This window comes from Phoenix dactylifera, chromosome 1, assembly GCF_051530095.1.
Source record: "Phoenix dactylifera cultivar Ajwa chromosome 1, Ajwa_hap1_PhDact_Kaust_v1.1, whole genome shotgun sequence".
Classification (NCBI taxonomy): domain Eukaryota; kingdom Viridiplantae; phylum Streptophyta; class Magnoliopsida; order Arecales; family Arecaceae; genus Phoenix; species Phoenix dactylifera.
In genome coordinates this window covers 58,001,435-58,016,579 of record NC_143190.1, presented here as the reverse complement: position 1 = coordinate 58,016,579, position 15,145 = coordinate 58,001,435, and the positions used below count along the sequence as shown (strand labels likewise).

Sequence of the window (15,145 nt, the reverse complement as noted above, 5' to 3'; positions counted from 1 at the left end):
GACTTATATTTGGTTGAGTATTTACTTTTTTTTAAAAAGTTATGCGAAATACTTGTCATGTCTTTAATAAAGAAAACTACTTTACCCATTCCATCTAAAAGCTTAAGGGCACTTTCGAAAAAAAATAATCCTAATTTCTAGCTAGTGAGAAATGGACTTTCCTATACCCCACATAGATTTTTTTTTTTCTTGAAATGTAGAATCTTATTCCTATAAAACTACTTTTTTATTTCGCGTCTTTAAAAATTTTAACTAAACATAAGACAATTCTTTATTTTTCCATTGATTATACTTGTCTCCTCCTTTTTCATGTCTCAGGTGCTTGTATAGAGACTAGCTTCTAATCATATCGGTGAGTACTTTTTTTTTTTTTTTCTCATTAGGGGGGAAGTGCCTTTTAGCTTCATAACCCCCGTTCTACCAAATCCAAAAGAAAAAATCACAGGACTCTCCTACAAACTTATGCTCAGGCTTATCTCGTATTCGTATATTTCACTAAATGCTGATTGGAACTCAAAAGTCCTCCACATGAAAATAGTGAGGGCTACCGAGATTTGGTTTGGCTCCGAATAGCAAAGTGGGAAAAGAGGCACCAACGACGGTGCTTGGTTCCTCCTCCAACGACAATAAAGAGAGGCGATGCCTCTTACACGTAAGTTCCTAGCGAAGCGGGGTGACGGGAGCAGGGTTGTATGGCTTTTTAAAATCTAGCTCGCACCGGAATTTCCGCATCTCTTGCAGAGAACTCCTGGATCCGCTCCTCTTGTGGTTTTTAGCACTTCTCTTTTAACCGAGTTCTTAGTGTTATCAAATGTGCATGCTATGCCAAATAAACTATAAAATGAAAAAAAAATCTAATATGCAGCTAATAATAACTTTGGACTGGACGTTTCGAGATCATAAACTTATGTCAATAAATATCTTACTTTATATAAGTTTTACACCTTTAAAGTACATTGTCCTCCCCGTCTTCAATTGCAGCTTGCAATTGAAGTTGATTTCCCTTGCAATAATGTCTTTGTTGGTTTTCTATCACCACAGTTAATTATTGTTTTCTCGAGTGGTATATCAATAGTTGAAGAAGCTTGAAGGATTATTATATATTTTGCTGTGCAAAATATATTATAACCGCATAAAAAAATAAATATAACCATGTGCATAAGTTTGTACAATCTCAGGACTCGTATAAAAATGGACGTCAGAATGAACGGACAAACATAAAATTTTCGGTGGCAAACCACTTTCTGATTAATTCTCATGAGAAAATCATGGTATTAATCCATATTTTATGGTGGATCTCCAATCCCTTTCCTAATGTAATTCGATTATAAATGAACGATGTCACGTTGCTGGAATGCGTTGCAAGTCAACGTAGACTTTTATTTTATTTTTATTGGTACCAGATCTGTGACTGGGCTTACGAAACGCGGACGGACTTAAAAAGTCGACGTGGGCTTTTATTTTTATTGGTGCCAGATCTGTGACTGGGCTTACGACAGGTGGATGGCCTTAAAAAAGGTCAAAAGAATGTGGTTTGCCCATCTTTATTGTCTTCCAAATTGGAGTTTGGGTAGCTTTGGAAATCCAGTAGTTTGCCCATCGACAGGATCCTTTGGTACAAGCCCTTTGGGGAAGCAACTTGAATGAAGAAAATCACATTTAACAACATAGTAGCAAATATGGCCACCCTTATGTCTCAATACAGAGGAAGAGGAATCTTCGAATATGACCACCCTTATAGAATATAATCAAGGATCTCTTCCATTCACCTATCTCGATTTGCCCCTCGTGATGGGAAGCTCCCCAAAGAAAGAAGCTTAAGGCCCGCATCTTGGAAGGTAAATCTCTCTTTTAGGGGTCTGGACTAACTTTAATGAATGTAGTGCCTTCAGCACTTCCCTTACTTTATGTATATTTTCAAAATTCTGAAGTAGGTGGAACACAGGATTGATAAGATGAAAACATTCCTTTGGAAGAGGAAAAGATACTGTAAAAGGTTTCCACTGCCTAGTAACCTGGGACAATATCTTCAGAGACAGAAGAGGAAGGGGTCTTGGCATGGAGAGCACTAAAAAAATGAACTCATACCAAATGTTAATGTAATTTTAAAGTTCACATAACAAACTCATAATATTTTTTTTTGTTAATATGATCATGTATTAGTCGGTATTATTTTTATTTATTAGCATGATTTTATTTAGCTTATATTATTATTTTTTGTATAACGTCTGTACACGACTATATATAACCTCCGAAATGTATCGAATGGGATGGAATAGAAAAATAAAATTATTATTATTTTTTAGTTTTCTCTTCTTTTGCAAATTTAACACAAAATAGGTTCAAAAATTTCTTCTCGTACAAGTGCTACTTGGAGAATCAAATCAAAAGCTCTTGCAACCTAGAAGAATATTTGTAACAAGGTTTAAAAGAAAAAGCATTTTCAAGTTTTCTTCAATTTGGAAGGATATTAGCAAATACCTTCATGCCTTCTGAAACTGTACGGCCTTTATATTAGAAAATAAAAGAGACATTATATTTCGGCAGGACACATACTATACCTCTAGCCAAGTTATTCGGTGACCTCTGCTCCATGGCAGTCAAATCAATTGTCTGTGTTGCATCCTAATGGAGTTGGAGGACTCTGGGTGGGAAATTATATTACTTGGCCTGCTTTCCCAACCTCAAATGGCGCAATTTCAGAATCGGATTAATCTTCTCCCCCATACAAGACAATCAGGGATCACTGATACTCCCATCTAGAAGCTTAACAGTAATGGGTCCTTTACTGTGGATTCCTACCATAAATTCATGAACAACGGAGGGCTTCTTTGCTAGTATTATAAAGTTATTTGGAAAGCGGCTGTCCTGGAGAAGATTTAACTTTTTATGTGTCTTGCTTTGAAAAATCAAAAAAAATCTGGGCGATGAATGCGGGTTATCCTCTCTCTGACTGTAATGTGGAGACAGTATCATATCTACTTCTAAGATTTCCTTCTGTCGGAAGCATTTGGACCCCTACCAAGTCTTCTCTCAATATTAGAGGATGACCATTAAACATGCATGCTTTTTGGGCAATTTGGAGGAGGAAAAAGTTCCAACCTAGTGCAAGAAAAGCTTGAGATCAATTGCCGATTGTAATGTTTTCGCAGGATCTTCAATGTTTCATCCTTTCTATTCTGCAGAAAATCTCCCAGATATATAATTGTGGGAGTACTTGGGATCAGAGAAGGTGACCAAGGGACAACTCAAAACTTTGGACTGGCCATCGTAAGATGCCTTTTGTTTTTTGAAGGTGTAGAGACTGGGTTCGGTTGGCAAATCTTCCATTGTTTCTTGTCCTTGCTGTACTTCTTGTCATACTCGTTAATTCATCTTTAATTCAATAAATTGGGGAAGTAACTTACTTCCTCCTTATCCCCTTAAAAGAAATAAAAAAAAAGAAAACAAAACAAGTACGTAGTAGCAAAAAGCTAGATGGTTATGGGGTGCTATCGGACACGACATCGAAGTATCTTAGGATCTAAAACTCATCATCAACTGTGGCCATGGCTTATGCAACCAACCGACCGGGACGCTGGTGGCAAGTGCGACACAGACCTTTCGTGGAGTACAAGTGAAATCAGCTAGGTTTGATACGGGCGAGAGTGACAGAGATCTAGTCTCCTGCTGGACTTCTGGTAAACCTAGACAAAGTCCAAACAAAGGTTATGTCTGGGGAATTCAGAGAGGGAGAACAAAAAAAGGGCAAAAAAGGTTGGGTTTGGGACTCAGGGTTGGCAATTCCATCGCATGGTCCTGTCCTCTTTATTTAGCAACGCATATACCGGGCTGCCAATATATATGCCATGTTCCAAGGATAGTCTACTATAACTTTAAATATAATGGAAATAGAGTAGGTACCCACCTTCCTCTTATCTGTAAAACGACCAACTTTGAGCAATCATTGTTTATCAGTTGAACAATATTTTCTTAACTTAAAAAAAGGACTTCATGAATTGATTAAACGATAATGAGGTGATCATAGGCTTTCTTTGATCGAGAATGAATACGCTCAATGCAGCACGCTCAAAAAAAATTAAAAATAAAAGTGAATGATAAACTTGCAGGACTGAAATAGTATATATCAGAAAAAATCCAGATGTCTGTAAGTGATTGTTTTTCAATCTTCAATTTGAATACTTACAACAGGTCAGCGAGGCAAGTGACAATATGTGGTAGAACTACTTCTTTCTTGCCCACCCATCTGGATGCATGGTTGGTTCCATCCAAAGAAACCTTAGAATAAATAGCGTTTTCTACTGAATTATTTTGGCTTCTAAAAAAACACTACTTTGGCTTTTCCAGGATGAGACTTTTTCAAAACCACTATTAATTTCCAGAATTGAACTGAGACAAGATCCCCAGCTGCCGAGACTATTCACTCTAATCTTCAGATTAATTCTCTTCATGTGTGTTAATTCTTAAGACACACTAATGAGGCATTCACATAATGGCCGCGGTAGCAGCTTTAGAACGATACGGAAGCACGTAAATTATACTAGTACAGCCTATAGATGTCCTCAAACTCTATCTAAATTAAAAAAAAATGAATGGCTCTCTTGGTTCATTTGAAGGAGGAAACATCTGAATTTCCTATACAATGCACATCTCCATAAAAAAACATCAAAGCAGAAGTAAGTCCCCACCATTTTGTCCTCATTCCTCACATGACCAAGGGTATTTTATATGAATCGGTAAACATACATCCATACAAACAAGTGAATCCAAAAGGCTTGCTCTCTTTCTAGTCTCTTCGGAAAGTCTGAAGACATGTCATATGGATGATGACATCAACTGATGAAAATGTTCCTCTGACATGATGGGCTGGTTAGGCTCATACCAACGCTGCACCGAGCTCCCTTCCCTTCAAAATGAGCAGCAGCAGCAGAAGCAGGAGCTCTCATGGACCTTGTTCTAATTCACCCTCCAGACAAGTCAATACTCAATAGTATAAAGGCATCCAAGGTCACCAGAACGATCGTACACTCTTCTTCTACCCTCATCTCGCTTCCTGCACTTCTCTAGGTTGCACTCAAATTGGCTCTGGATTCAGCAACTGGCATCAGTTGGCACTACTTGAAGGTGATCCAGTTGTTCTTGGTCAGAAGGCTCACGTGGTTGCTCTCGTGACCAGCAGGCCATTCTTTTTCTGGGGTCTTGTGCAGTGACCGAGAATGCAGAGCCTTTGAGTGCACCAAAGTCCTGTGAGCAGCTTTTCTTTTCTTTTCTTTTTCTTTAGTAAACTAGATCTGGGTATACGGCCTCTAAAGAACCCGGGACACACAGCATCTTTGTCATCTAGTTGCCTAAGACTTCGAGCTGGGGACTCCTCTTCCCTTCTGGATTCTCTGATATCAGGAACATTGGAGTGGAGATTGCGGGGGTTTCAGAGGGAAGTCACTGCCTTGAAATCAAGAGCTGTTGTTCGAACCAGGTCTCAAGACAATGTTGGTAAGCAATGGGGTCTTCTATCCTATTCTGGGCCTTGCATCTTGTGTGGCTTTCATATACTTGTCCTTTGGGGACTTGGAGTTCCAGTTCCATTTCCATTTCATGGAGCCCAAGATGAGCTTTGTGGAGAGGAAGGGGGCTCAGTTCACTGTGGATGGGAGGGCATTCTATGTGAATGGTTGGAACTCCTATTGGCTGATGGATCAGGCTGTGGAGGAGTACAGCAGGCCTAGGGTGAGGGCAATGTTCCAGAATGGGGCAAAGATGGGGCTTACGGTTTGCAGGACTTGGGCCTTCAATGATGGCGCATACAATGCCTTGCAAGTTTCGCCAGGCCGATTCGATGAACGTGTCTTCAAGGTAATCAGATTCTTTTTTTTGTTAAAAAAAAAAATCTCATTTACTATGTGAGCTTCACCAGCTTTTGTAATGGATGTAAGTAATTTCTTGATAAATTATATCAGATATTTGGAGTAGTCTGCTTTCTACCTCTGAAGATCCAATAGTAATATCAGATATATCATAAACATTTCTAGGTGTTTATACTTGATTACTTGTATTATTGTCTTGATTTCGAGTTGTTTCTTTTGATCAAAATTATATGTTTAATGGGTTCTCCGTATTTTCTGGGGCAATTGTTATTAACTTGAGCTCTAAGAGTTTTAAATAACCGAACGATTATTTGATTTGCTCTCTTGGAGATGAAAGGAAAAATCTATTCTCTTATACCTGCTTCTGTCATGTATTCTACTTCTTTATTGATAATTGCATGATAAACCATCTGTTCTGTTTCTTACTGTAAGTTTTTTTTTTTTTTTTTTATAATACCGATTAGCATCCAATATTGATAAGTGTGGAGATGCAGGCATTAGATCGAGTCATTGTGCAGGCACGAAGACATGGCATCAGGCTATTACTAAGTTTGGCAAACAATTTAGAAGCTTATGGTGGCAAGACACAGTACGTTAAATTGGCATGGGAGGAGGGCATTGGATTGAGCTCCTCCAATGATTCCTTCTTCTATGATCCATCCATTCGTAGTTATTTCAAGACTTACCTGAAGGTAATGTATGTTCCTTGTCAGGTATCTTAATATCGGCGGTTCCTCTCGATGGCTTTTCTCCCCTGCTGATAGATAACTATTATTTGAATTTTGGTGACTCCACAAAACGTAAAGAGCTATTTAGAAGGACATGGATTGGTCTCTGATTGTATCTGCATGTAGTGGAATCACAGCTAAACTTCATGTGGTTATGTTTTGGTCGTACAATTTCTGAATTTGTTGATATGTGGCCTTTATCTGCTCTAATACGTTTTTTTTCCTTTGCTGTTTTCTTTGTAGACTATACTGACAAGGAAGAATCACTTGAACGGAATTCAATATAAAGAACCACGATGTATGTCTGATGCAACTGGAGACACTCTCCAAGTAAGGCTACTTTTGCCATCTATTGTTCATGCGGATGCATTAACAGTACTATGAGCATAAGTTGGGATATTGTGTAGAGTCAAAAATTACAGAGTGAAATTTGTTGTTGCTGGAAATCAGATCCGGAGGTGATCGGAAACTAGGAGGAGGAGCTTCTGGCACAGATGGTGGCGGACGGCTGTCTCCGGCAGACCTGCAAGAAGCCTAGGTCGGAGGATCCGACGAAGGCCCTCCGATGCTTAAGTTAGAGAGGATTTTTTTAGATATTCTAATGGAGAAATCTTTTTGTAGAGGGGGAGAAAGTCCCCTCTCCCCCCGAAGTTCCCCTCTCTTTATAGGAGGGGGTATGGCAGTTATTCGCCATCGGATGTGATTGCGCAAATCTTGGGTTAAATAGATTACCTTAGATGGCACGGAAATTCAGGTTAGCTGGCAGTTGGTTGAGATTTCAAGGATTCAGGTTTGACAGCTATTGTAGCGGAGACTGCGGGATTTGATCCCGAATATGGAGGATTTGGTGACCCCTTCTTTATGCAGACGCTCCGATTTAGAGATCGGCTTGACTTTCGGTGGAGTTGGGGTCGATCTTAGCGTTTGACTATGTCTTTCTTGGCCTCGAGGTCAATCAAGCTTTGCTTCGCCGAGACCGTGCTTACCAAGATCACGCTCGCCAAGACCATGCCCGCCGAGACCATGCTTACTGAAATGACGCTCGCCGAGACCATGCCCGCCGAGACCATGCTTACTAAGATCACGCTCGCCGAGACCAGACTTGCCGAGATCACGTTCGCTGAGACCATGCTCGCCGAGACTAAGCTTGCCGGGACTAGACTTACTGTCGGATTCGAGTGCTTTAATTATAAACGTTGGATGATCCACTTTTTCCCCCATCACTACCCCCAACTTCCGAGTTTGAGCCTTTTTCGAGCTCGGGCGAAGGAAGTAGTCAGTTCTGTCATATTGATGAGATTAGGCGGTTTCAAATTATTTTGCCGTTTCGAAAGAAGGGGAAAAGGCACTTTTGGGTATTTTTAACGAAGGCACGAGGCGGCAGTTTTTTTGAGGCAATTTTGAGCTGCAACTTCATAATGGGACTTTAGTGCTCGAAAGGACAGCTGCCACTATTCCGCTTTTAAAGCAGCAATCTAGGTTGATATGCCGGGATGATTTCCGAGGCCAGCACGTGGCGTAATTCAGGCGAGAGGCGCGGCTTGCTCTCGTTGATTTGATCCATTGGAATATTCTATATAAAGCCCAAACCAGCCCTAAGAACCTTCATTTGGTCGCCATAGTCTTCGTCTTCTCCTCTCTTCGTTTTCTCCTTACCCTGATTGTTGTTTAGTCTTCCCTAAAGGTGCTTCGGGGTGTTTTCTGGCGATTCTTCTCGATCCTTCATTTCTGGCCGTTAGTATTTTCGGCGAGGACCACGGTAGGTTTTCTTCTCACGTTTGCTCGGAGGCCTACTTTTTCTTCTCTCTCTATTTCTTCATCCTTCTTCCTCTTCTCTTTTTCTCTTCTTCTTTTTTTTTTTACTTCGTAAGCGAGACAATGTCGGGTGGTGCTTCATCTTCTGCTGGGGCTCCTTCTCGTGGGAAGGAGGTCGAGCCAGAGGTGCGCCATGGCCCAAGCGGAGTCGGGTCAACCCTGATTGAGGAGGAATTGGGCATGATTCGAGCTCGATTTTTCTTTCCGTTCCCACTCTCGAGCTCGCGGGGCCGGAGGACCTGGTTACAAGACCCCCCCAAGGTCGGATCGGAGTGTACGTGGAAACACTCCAGGCTGGTCTGAGATTCCCCCTGCACGGGTTCATGAGCGAGCTCCTAGCGATGTATTGTCTCGTCCCAGTGCAGCTCGCTTCAAATTTATGGAGGATAATTATTGGTTTCTTGTCTCTTTGTCTTGCTCACGCAATACCGACCTCAGTAAATATCTTCGGCGGGTGTTATATGCTGAAATCTAACCCCATAGATGGAGGATGGTTATACTTTGCCCTTCGGGGAGGTAAGCCGTTCTTCTGAGGTGCTCCTTCCCCCATTCATGGATGGAAGGAGAAATTTTTCTCTCTCCTCTGAGCGTCCATGGGCGTTCAACCCATCGTGGGGCCTGCCACTACTTAAGGCCAATAATAAGACCCCTAAACTCACCGTGAACGAGCAAAAAATTCTTGATGCTCTTTGCAGTATAAAGGGGGACATTCTTCTGACCGACCTCTTGAGCGAGGAGACTTTGATAAACGTCGGCCTAAGCTCGGCGCATCCTGAGGGTAAGGACGGTTGTACTGCTCCTCCCTTCATTCCGTCCTTCGTTTCATTTCTTCTTTCTTATTCTTTTTCTTCCCCCCTTTCTTTTTAGGGTTGGTCTGAGACTTTACTTGAGTTCTTTTTTTCTTTTCAGAGATCACAGGGATGGTGTCCAGCAATGACGCCCTCCTCGCTAGGTACAACAAAAGAGCAGCCGAAGCTGGCGGAGCTCGTCCCTTGCCTAGGAAGAGACCTAGGCCGGCCACGACTTCAACCCCTGCGGAGGCCTCGGACCTTGAGGCTGGGACTTCCGACCTCGTTCGGAAGAATAGCAAAAAGAAGGTCGGGGAGTCTAGATCAGAAGAAGCTCCTCCCGCCAAGCACGCGGCTTCTACAGAAGCCGTAAAGGAGTCAGCGGCTCGTGCTTGCCCGACCTCGGGCTCTCGCAAGGTCGTTCGTCTGCGACGCTCGGGACTTGAGCCGGGCAGCGGTCTCGGGTCCCGAGTTCTTCGTGTGCACCCCCGCCAGGCTCTTCAAGACTTAACCCTCCGAGCTCTTCAGGGGTTGAGGGTCGTTCCGAGAAGAGGCCCTACTCCCCCGAGTGGCTAGTTTTTGAGGACGACTCGGCCCTCAATAATAGCGAAGTTGCTCGGGAGGTCGTTCGCTGTGCACTGCTTCCAGCTTGCTGAGATACACCTCACGCAATGCGACAATCGCAGCAGAATACCGCACGGGGCGTCATTCATCGTATGAACGTGCCAAGAATCGTAGAGTTCAAAAATTTTTCTGGATCCAAATCCAGAAGATCCTTGAACTCAAGAGGGAGGGAGATTAGGATCTGAAGGAGGTTGATTAACATTCATGTAAATAGAAGCAAAATTCAAAGATAACGATTTGAAGATCTCATCTTCCAAATTTCTGCAGGTGTAGAACACCGCAGCCTGATGATCTTTCTAGGTTCCTGGTTAAGCCGCACACTTGTCCGGCCTCTGCAGGTATTCACACGAGGATCTAATCATCTGAGATAGGGTCTTATCGGAGTGCTAGCTCCTTGTAAAGACCTCCCATGACTATCAAATAGATTGGAAGATAAAAATCTGCAGCATACCTCTTTGAAGAAGAACCCTTTCTACTTCAATCTTGCTCGCGATGGAGGAAGGGAAGGATGATGCTTTTACCGTGGAACTTCCTTTCCTTGCACCCGTGGAAGAGGAGGATGAAGAACACCCCTTACTGCCGTGGAGAAGGAGAAGAGGAAGAAGGGGCTGACGTGAGGAAGAACACCTTCTTCCTTGGCGTGATTTGATCTCTTCCTTTGCTTCTTCTTCTTCTTTTCTTTCCAACACTTGGAGGAAGAAGAACCCTTTCACCTTGCTGCCGTAAGGAGAGAAGAGGGCCTCCTCTTGCTGCCATGGGAAAGGAAGAAGGGAAGAGGGTAGGAGGCGTGGAGAGGAAGAGGAGAACCAATACCTATAACACCTCAAGGGTTCTTTAAATTGTTGGAAATTGTATCCTAAATGTCAATCGTCAGCATGTTGATGATTGAATTTTGTAAATGAATTGACAAATTAATAAAATATTTTTTGGCATTATTCATCATTTTACATCTTCAAATAAACTCTTATATAATGAAGTCCTTAGGACTTATTAATGATAAAGGAGGATTTATCATCGAGTCCTTAAACCAGTTCGCGACCAAATGATATGTTGTTACAAGGACGACAACATTATCAAGATTAGGTCATTGTGTGACATAAACGTTGGTTGTCCTCTTAACCAAGGAGTGTGAAGACACTGGTATGCCACACAGGTGAAGTGTAGGAGTACATTTCACTGAATGTGACCAATTCCGGAACACTCTACTGTCGAGAGATGTTCCGAGTGGATATGTGTAATCCCTCAGACCTGAGATCACCAAAGTGATTAGCAAACAACTCACTATATTTTGGTACCGGATTACCTGAATTTCTAATTCAGTGACGGAAGGTCACTGGGTGCAGTCGAGTACTTGCGTAGTCAGTTGTGAGTCAAGATGGAATTGACCCCTCCTGAAAACAGGAGATAATGTCTTGTGATTAATTCAGCAAAACCTTGGCTAGGGTAATCCCAGTGAGGAGTCACGGGATATCTAAAGTTAATCAAATAATGGATGTACTAATTATAGGGTTGACAGTGAGCTCTAAGTCATCCTGGCATTAGGAGTCAAAGGGATGAATTATACAGTAACCATACTCCAGGATTCCAGAATATTTGCTTCGCATATATATTCGGCCTATCCAGACATCAGGTACCATTGCTAGATGGTTACATCGATTAGTGTAGGAAGTCGTTTCTATACTACCAGCTTAGGTTCGAATCTATAAGATCACACGCATAGAAGTTTCCTAATTGATCAAGAAGGCTGATGAATGATTAAGAATCATTCGGAGGTAATTTGGTCAATTTGATTGGCAAGTTATCTTATAAAATAATTAAAATAATTATTGGAGGATTAATTAGTAATTAAATTACTAATAAACTTAATTTGATTGAGTAATTGTGCTAAGGATGAGCCAAATTGAATTGGATTCAACTTTAGGCTCGATCAGGATTTTGACCTGATTGGATTAGGTCAGAACCAAAAGGACTTAAGTTGATCAAATTAATTTTAAATTAATTTGTGCTTAATTGGAGATTGACCTAATTGGATTTGGTCCAACACAAAGTAATTAATTCAATTTGATTGAGTTTGGATAAGCCAAAATTGAATTGGATTCAATTTGAGCTCAATCAGGGCCTGACCTGATTAGATTGGGTTCAACCAAATTGCTTTGTTTTAATCCGGGTTTGACCAAATTTGATTAGGTGCAACCCAAGGGGATTAGGCTCAGATGATGTGGCAATTAGTGGTGACATGGAATTGGATTTCATGAATTTTAAATAACCCAAAAATTAATGCATGGCGCATGAACCCATTGCTTGACACTTGGCAACATTGCTTGGTGTTTGAATTTAAATTCAAACATTAAGCAATGTGCTAAATGATTTTAATCACTCAAACCATCAGCCAGGGTGGCGTATGACTTTTTGAATGGATTAAATTCGAATTTCAAGAGGTGAGTTCGAAAATATGAAGTCTTTTGCCTTGCCGCATGGAATTCTGCATCACTCCCCCCTTGCGCATGTGTTTAAAGTTTGAATTTAAATCAGATTTGGTTGAGATCTGATTTGGGTTGTTCCTATTTCATTGCATGCACCAACTAAAGAAGGATTTTAGGAGCTAATTTTTGAATTTTGAATGAAATTCGAATGCCATTAGAAGGGGTCAAAAATGGGCGCCGGCTACACATTGCATTGCAGCCTTCTTCCTCACATGCCTCCTTCTCCTCTTCCTTCTCCATTTTAGCTAGGTTTTTCAGGGTGAATATCTGGAAGATTCAAGATCAGATCTGAGTCCTCTACTTCCCCTACAAACCTCTTCTCCATCTGCTTCACGATGATTGATCAAGAGTTGATTGAATTCCGGCGAGCAGATTTCAGCCTTCAAGTGTTATGCAGCTGCTAGCACTGTTGCAGAAGAAGATCCTTCAGGGCTTCGCGTGTACTTCTCGTAGAGGCCGTTCGTGCGCGTGGCTGTAAAGTCAAGGATCAGATCCACAACTTTCATCCATCATAAAAGGTATTAATCTAGCATTAATCATTTATTATGGTGTCAAGGTCTAGGTCCGATTCTCCGAGGTTTTATCCTTTTTTGGGGCTCCTCACGGAGATATCTCCAGAATCCATTTGATGGATATTCGGAGATTAATTGGAATAGAGTTCTTAAGTTTCAGATCTGATAGTTAATCATGTATAAAAGTTTTAGTATAATTGTTTAAACGATTCCGGCATAATCCTATGTATTCTTAATGTGCTGATTTCTAGATTTGATCTTGTAAACATGCATGAATTAAATTGTTTGATTCATTTTTTTGCTGCATTTTTGACACTTAAAAAGAAATACATGTAGCTTGATCCCCCTTGTGAAGGGGTACGTAGGCAACCCGATCAGGTTCAGCAATGATTTTCAAAAAAAAAAAAAATTCAGCATGCTAAACACCGAAGAACCTAGGATTAACTTTCAGTGGTATCAGAGCCAGGTTCGTGTTTAAACTTTTATGTTTTAATTCTTGCAATTAAATCTGAAATCATTAATATGTTTAGATTAGATCTAAAGTGCTTTTTATGATTGATTTAATTGTTGATTATGCATGATTAAGTAGATCTGAAATTTTGGATGTATATGATGCATGTTTGTGTTAGGATTAGTAACATGAATAAATCTGAAATCATAATATTGTTTAGATTAGATCTAAATAAAGTTTATGATTCATATGATCTCTGATTTTAATGAACAAATCAGATCTGAAAATAAAAGTAAAAAGAAAAAACAAATACATAAGATGTATGTTGTTTGTATTAATTCATGTTGTTATGTATATGTGATGCATGAACATAAATCATAATGATTTAAACATGAATTAAAATTAATTACATGTGATTAATTACAAAAACTCAGATCTGAAAATGTGTTTTAAGAACTAAAAGATTGAAATTAATATGTAATTAAAAGAAATATGCAATGATCAAAATTTTCATAAGTCTAAACTTAATTGAGAATTAAGTGTTATGAAATAGAATTGTAACTCAATTAATTGACATTGCATAATTCTTTGGGCATATGGGTTAGCTTGAATCAAGTTCCTAGGATTGGGTTAGACCTAAGGTTAGAATCATACATGGACTAATAGAATTAATTAATCAAATCTAATTAAGTAGTAACTAGATTAGGTCAAGAAAATTCTAGGTCAATTTACAATAGTTGTAGATGGATCAAGTCCATGTCTTTGATTAGACCAAGATGGAACTTGATTTAGGCTTAGAGGTGTAGTCCGAGTCATTTGAGTAATCAAATCGAAATTGATTAACCAGTCGGTGTCTAAGGTAAGTTTGGCAGTTTTGACCGGTGATTTTTAATTGGAAGCTACTCGCACTGATTCGTCTTTGTCGAGTTAATGGCATATCTCTTCCACCGATCTCACTTACCTCGCTGACATGGTCATCACACCTATTGCTGGCTAAGTATGGAACCCAATGGGTCACACATAAGAAAACTGATCAAGGGTCTAATTGGATTAGATCATGTTTGCAAGATAAACGTCCTAGCAGGTGTTGCAAACCTTAGCTCCTGATTCGAATTGGATTCAAATCTGATTCTTAATTGATCTAATTTGATTAGATCATATCCTAATATGGGTTAGCCAAGAGTTGGCACCTAATTGGCTTGTTTTGAGTCTAATTGGATTAGATTTGATAAATCATTTACTTTTAACTATTAGATCTTCATCTACCATTGGAAATCAGGCACTGAAAGAGTACTTTGTTTGATGATGAACACCCTAGTTTCTACTATACTTAATCAAAATTCGTTCTCTGATGATAAATGGGTTATCAAATGTTGAGCGAAACCATAATTCTTCATTCCTTATGTTTCATATCTGAAATGACGCTCAATTTTGTATTCTTTATAAAATTTTTTTGTTCTCTAATTCTACAGATAAATGCAGGCGACAAGAATCAACTACTTGCTTGTATTATTCATCTCAAGAACAAATTTGGCTTTTAATGAATAGATATCGCATTGATATTGTTTTCCATACTGCTGGAACAAACCAAATTTCTATTAACAATATCACTGTATGAGTGACACAGAATTGTTTCTGATTTATTAATTCTTCATGTAACAAAGTTGGTTTGCAGCTGCTCTATCTTTAACAAAGATATCTTGATTGAAGGAACAAATTGGGCCTAGCATGTGTCTTTTTCTTTTTTTTAAAAAAAAATTGTCAGACCTTTGAGTAGACAAACATGAATTAAAGAATTAAAGTTGACCTCGAGAATGCGAGTACGAGTCAACTCAGAAAGCATTTCTAAGTGCCCTTTACCTTATCTGATGTTATAATGA

The 15,145-nt window shown here is 40.0% G+C and overlaps 1 protein-coding gene across 6 annotated transcripts; it reads left to right on the top strand.

The window, feature by feature from the left end:
* The first annotated feature begins 4,759 nt into the window (after positions 1–4,759).
* Positions 4,760–14,983, top strand: LOC149768786 (mannan endo-1,4-beta-mannosidase 2-like). 6 transcript variants are annotated; one of them, XM_089926012.1, is made up of 5 exons: positions 4,760–5,007; positions 5,401–5,853; positions 6,359–6,556; positions 6,836–6,922; positions 14,738–14,978. In XM_089926012.1, exons 2-5 carry the CDS (start codon positions 5,488–5,490, stop codon positions 14,804–14,806), a joined length of 720 nt encoding a protein of 239 aa, XP_089782138.1. In that variant the 5' UTR covers positions 4,760–5,007; positions 5,401–5,487; the 3' UTR covers positions 14,807–14,978. The 6 variants fall into 6 exon arrangements, 4 of the variants coding, with proteins under 4 accessions (XP_089782138.1, XP_089782137.1, XP_089782139.1 ...); XR_016397729.1 differs by lacking the exon at positions 4,760–5,007 and adding an exon at positions 7,043–12,820 and having other exon boundaries at positions 5,014–5,853; positions 14,738–14,983; XM_089926011.1 differs by lacking the exon at positions 4,760–5,007 and adding an exon at positions 5,014–5,246 and having other exon boundaries at positions 14,738–14,977.
* Positions 14,984–15,145: the final 162 nt, after the last annotated feature.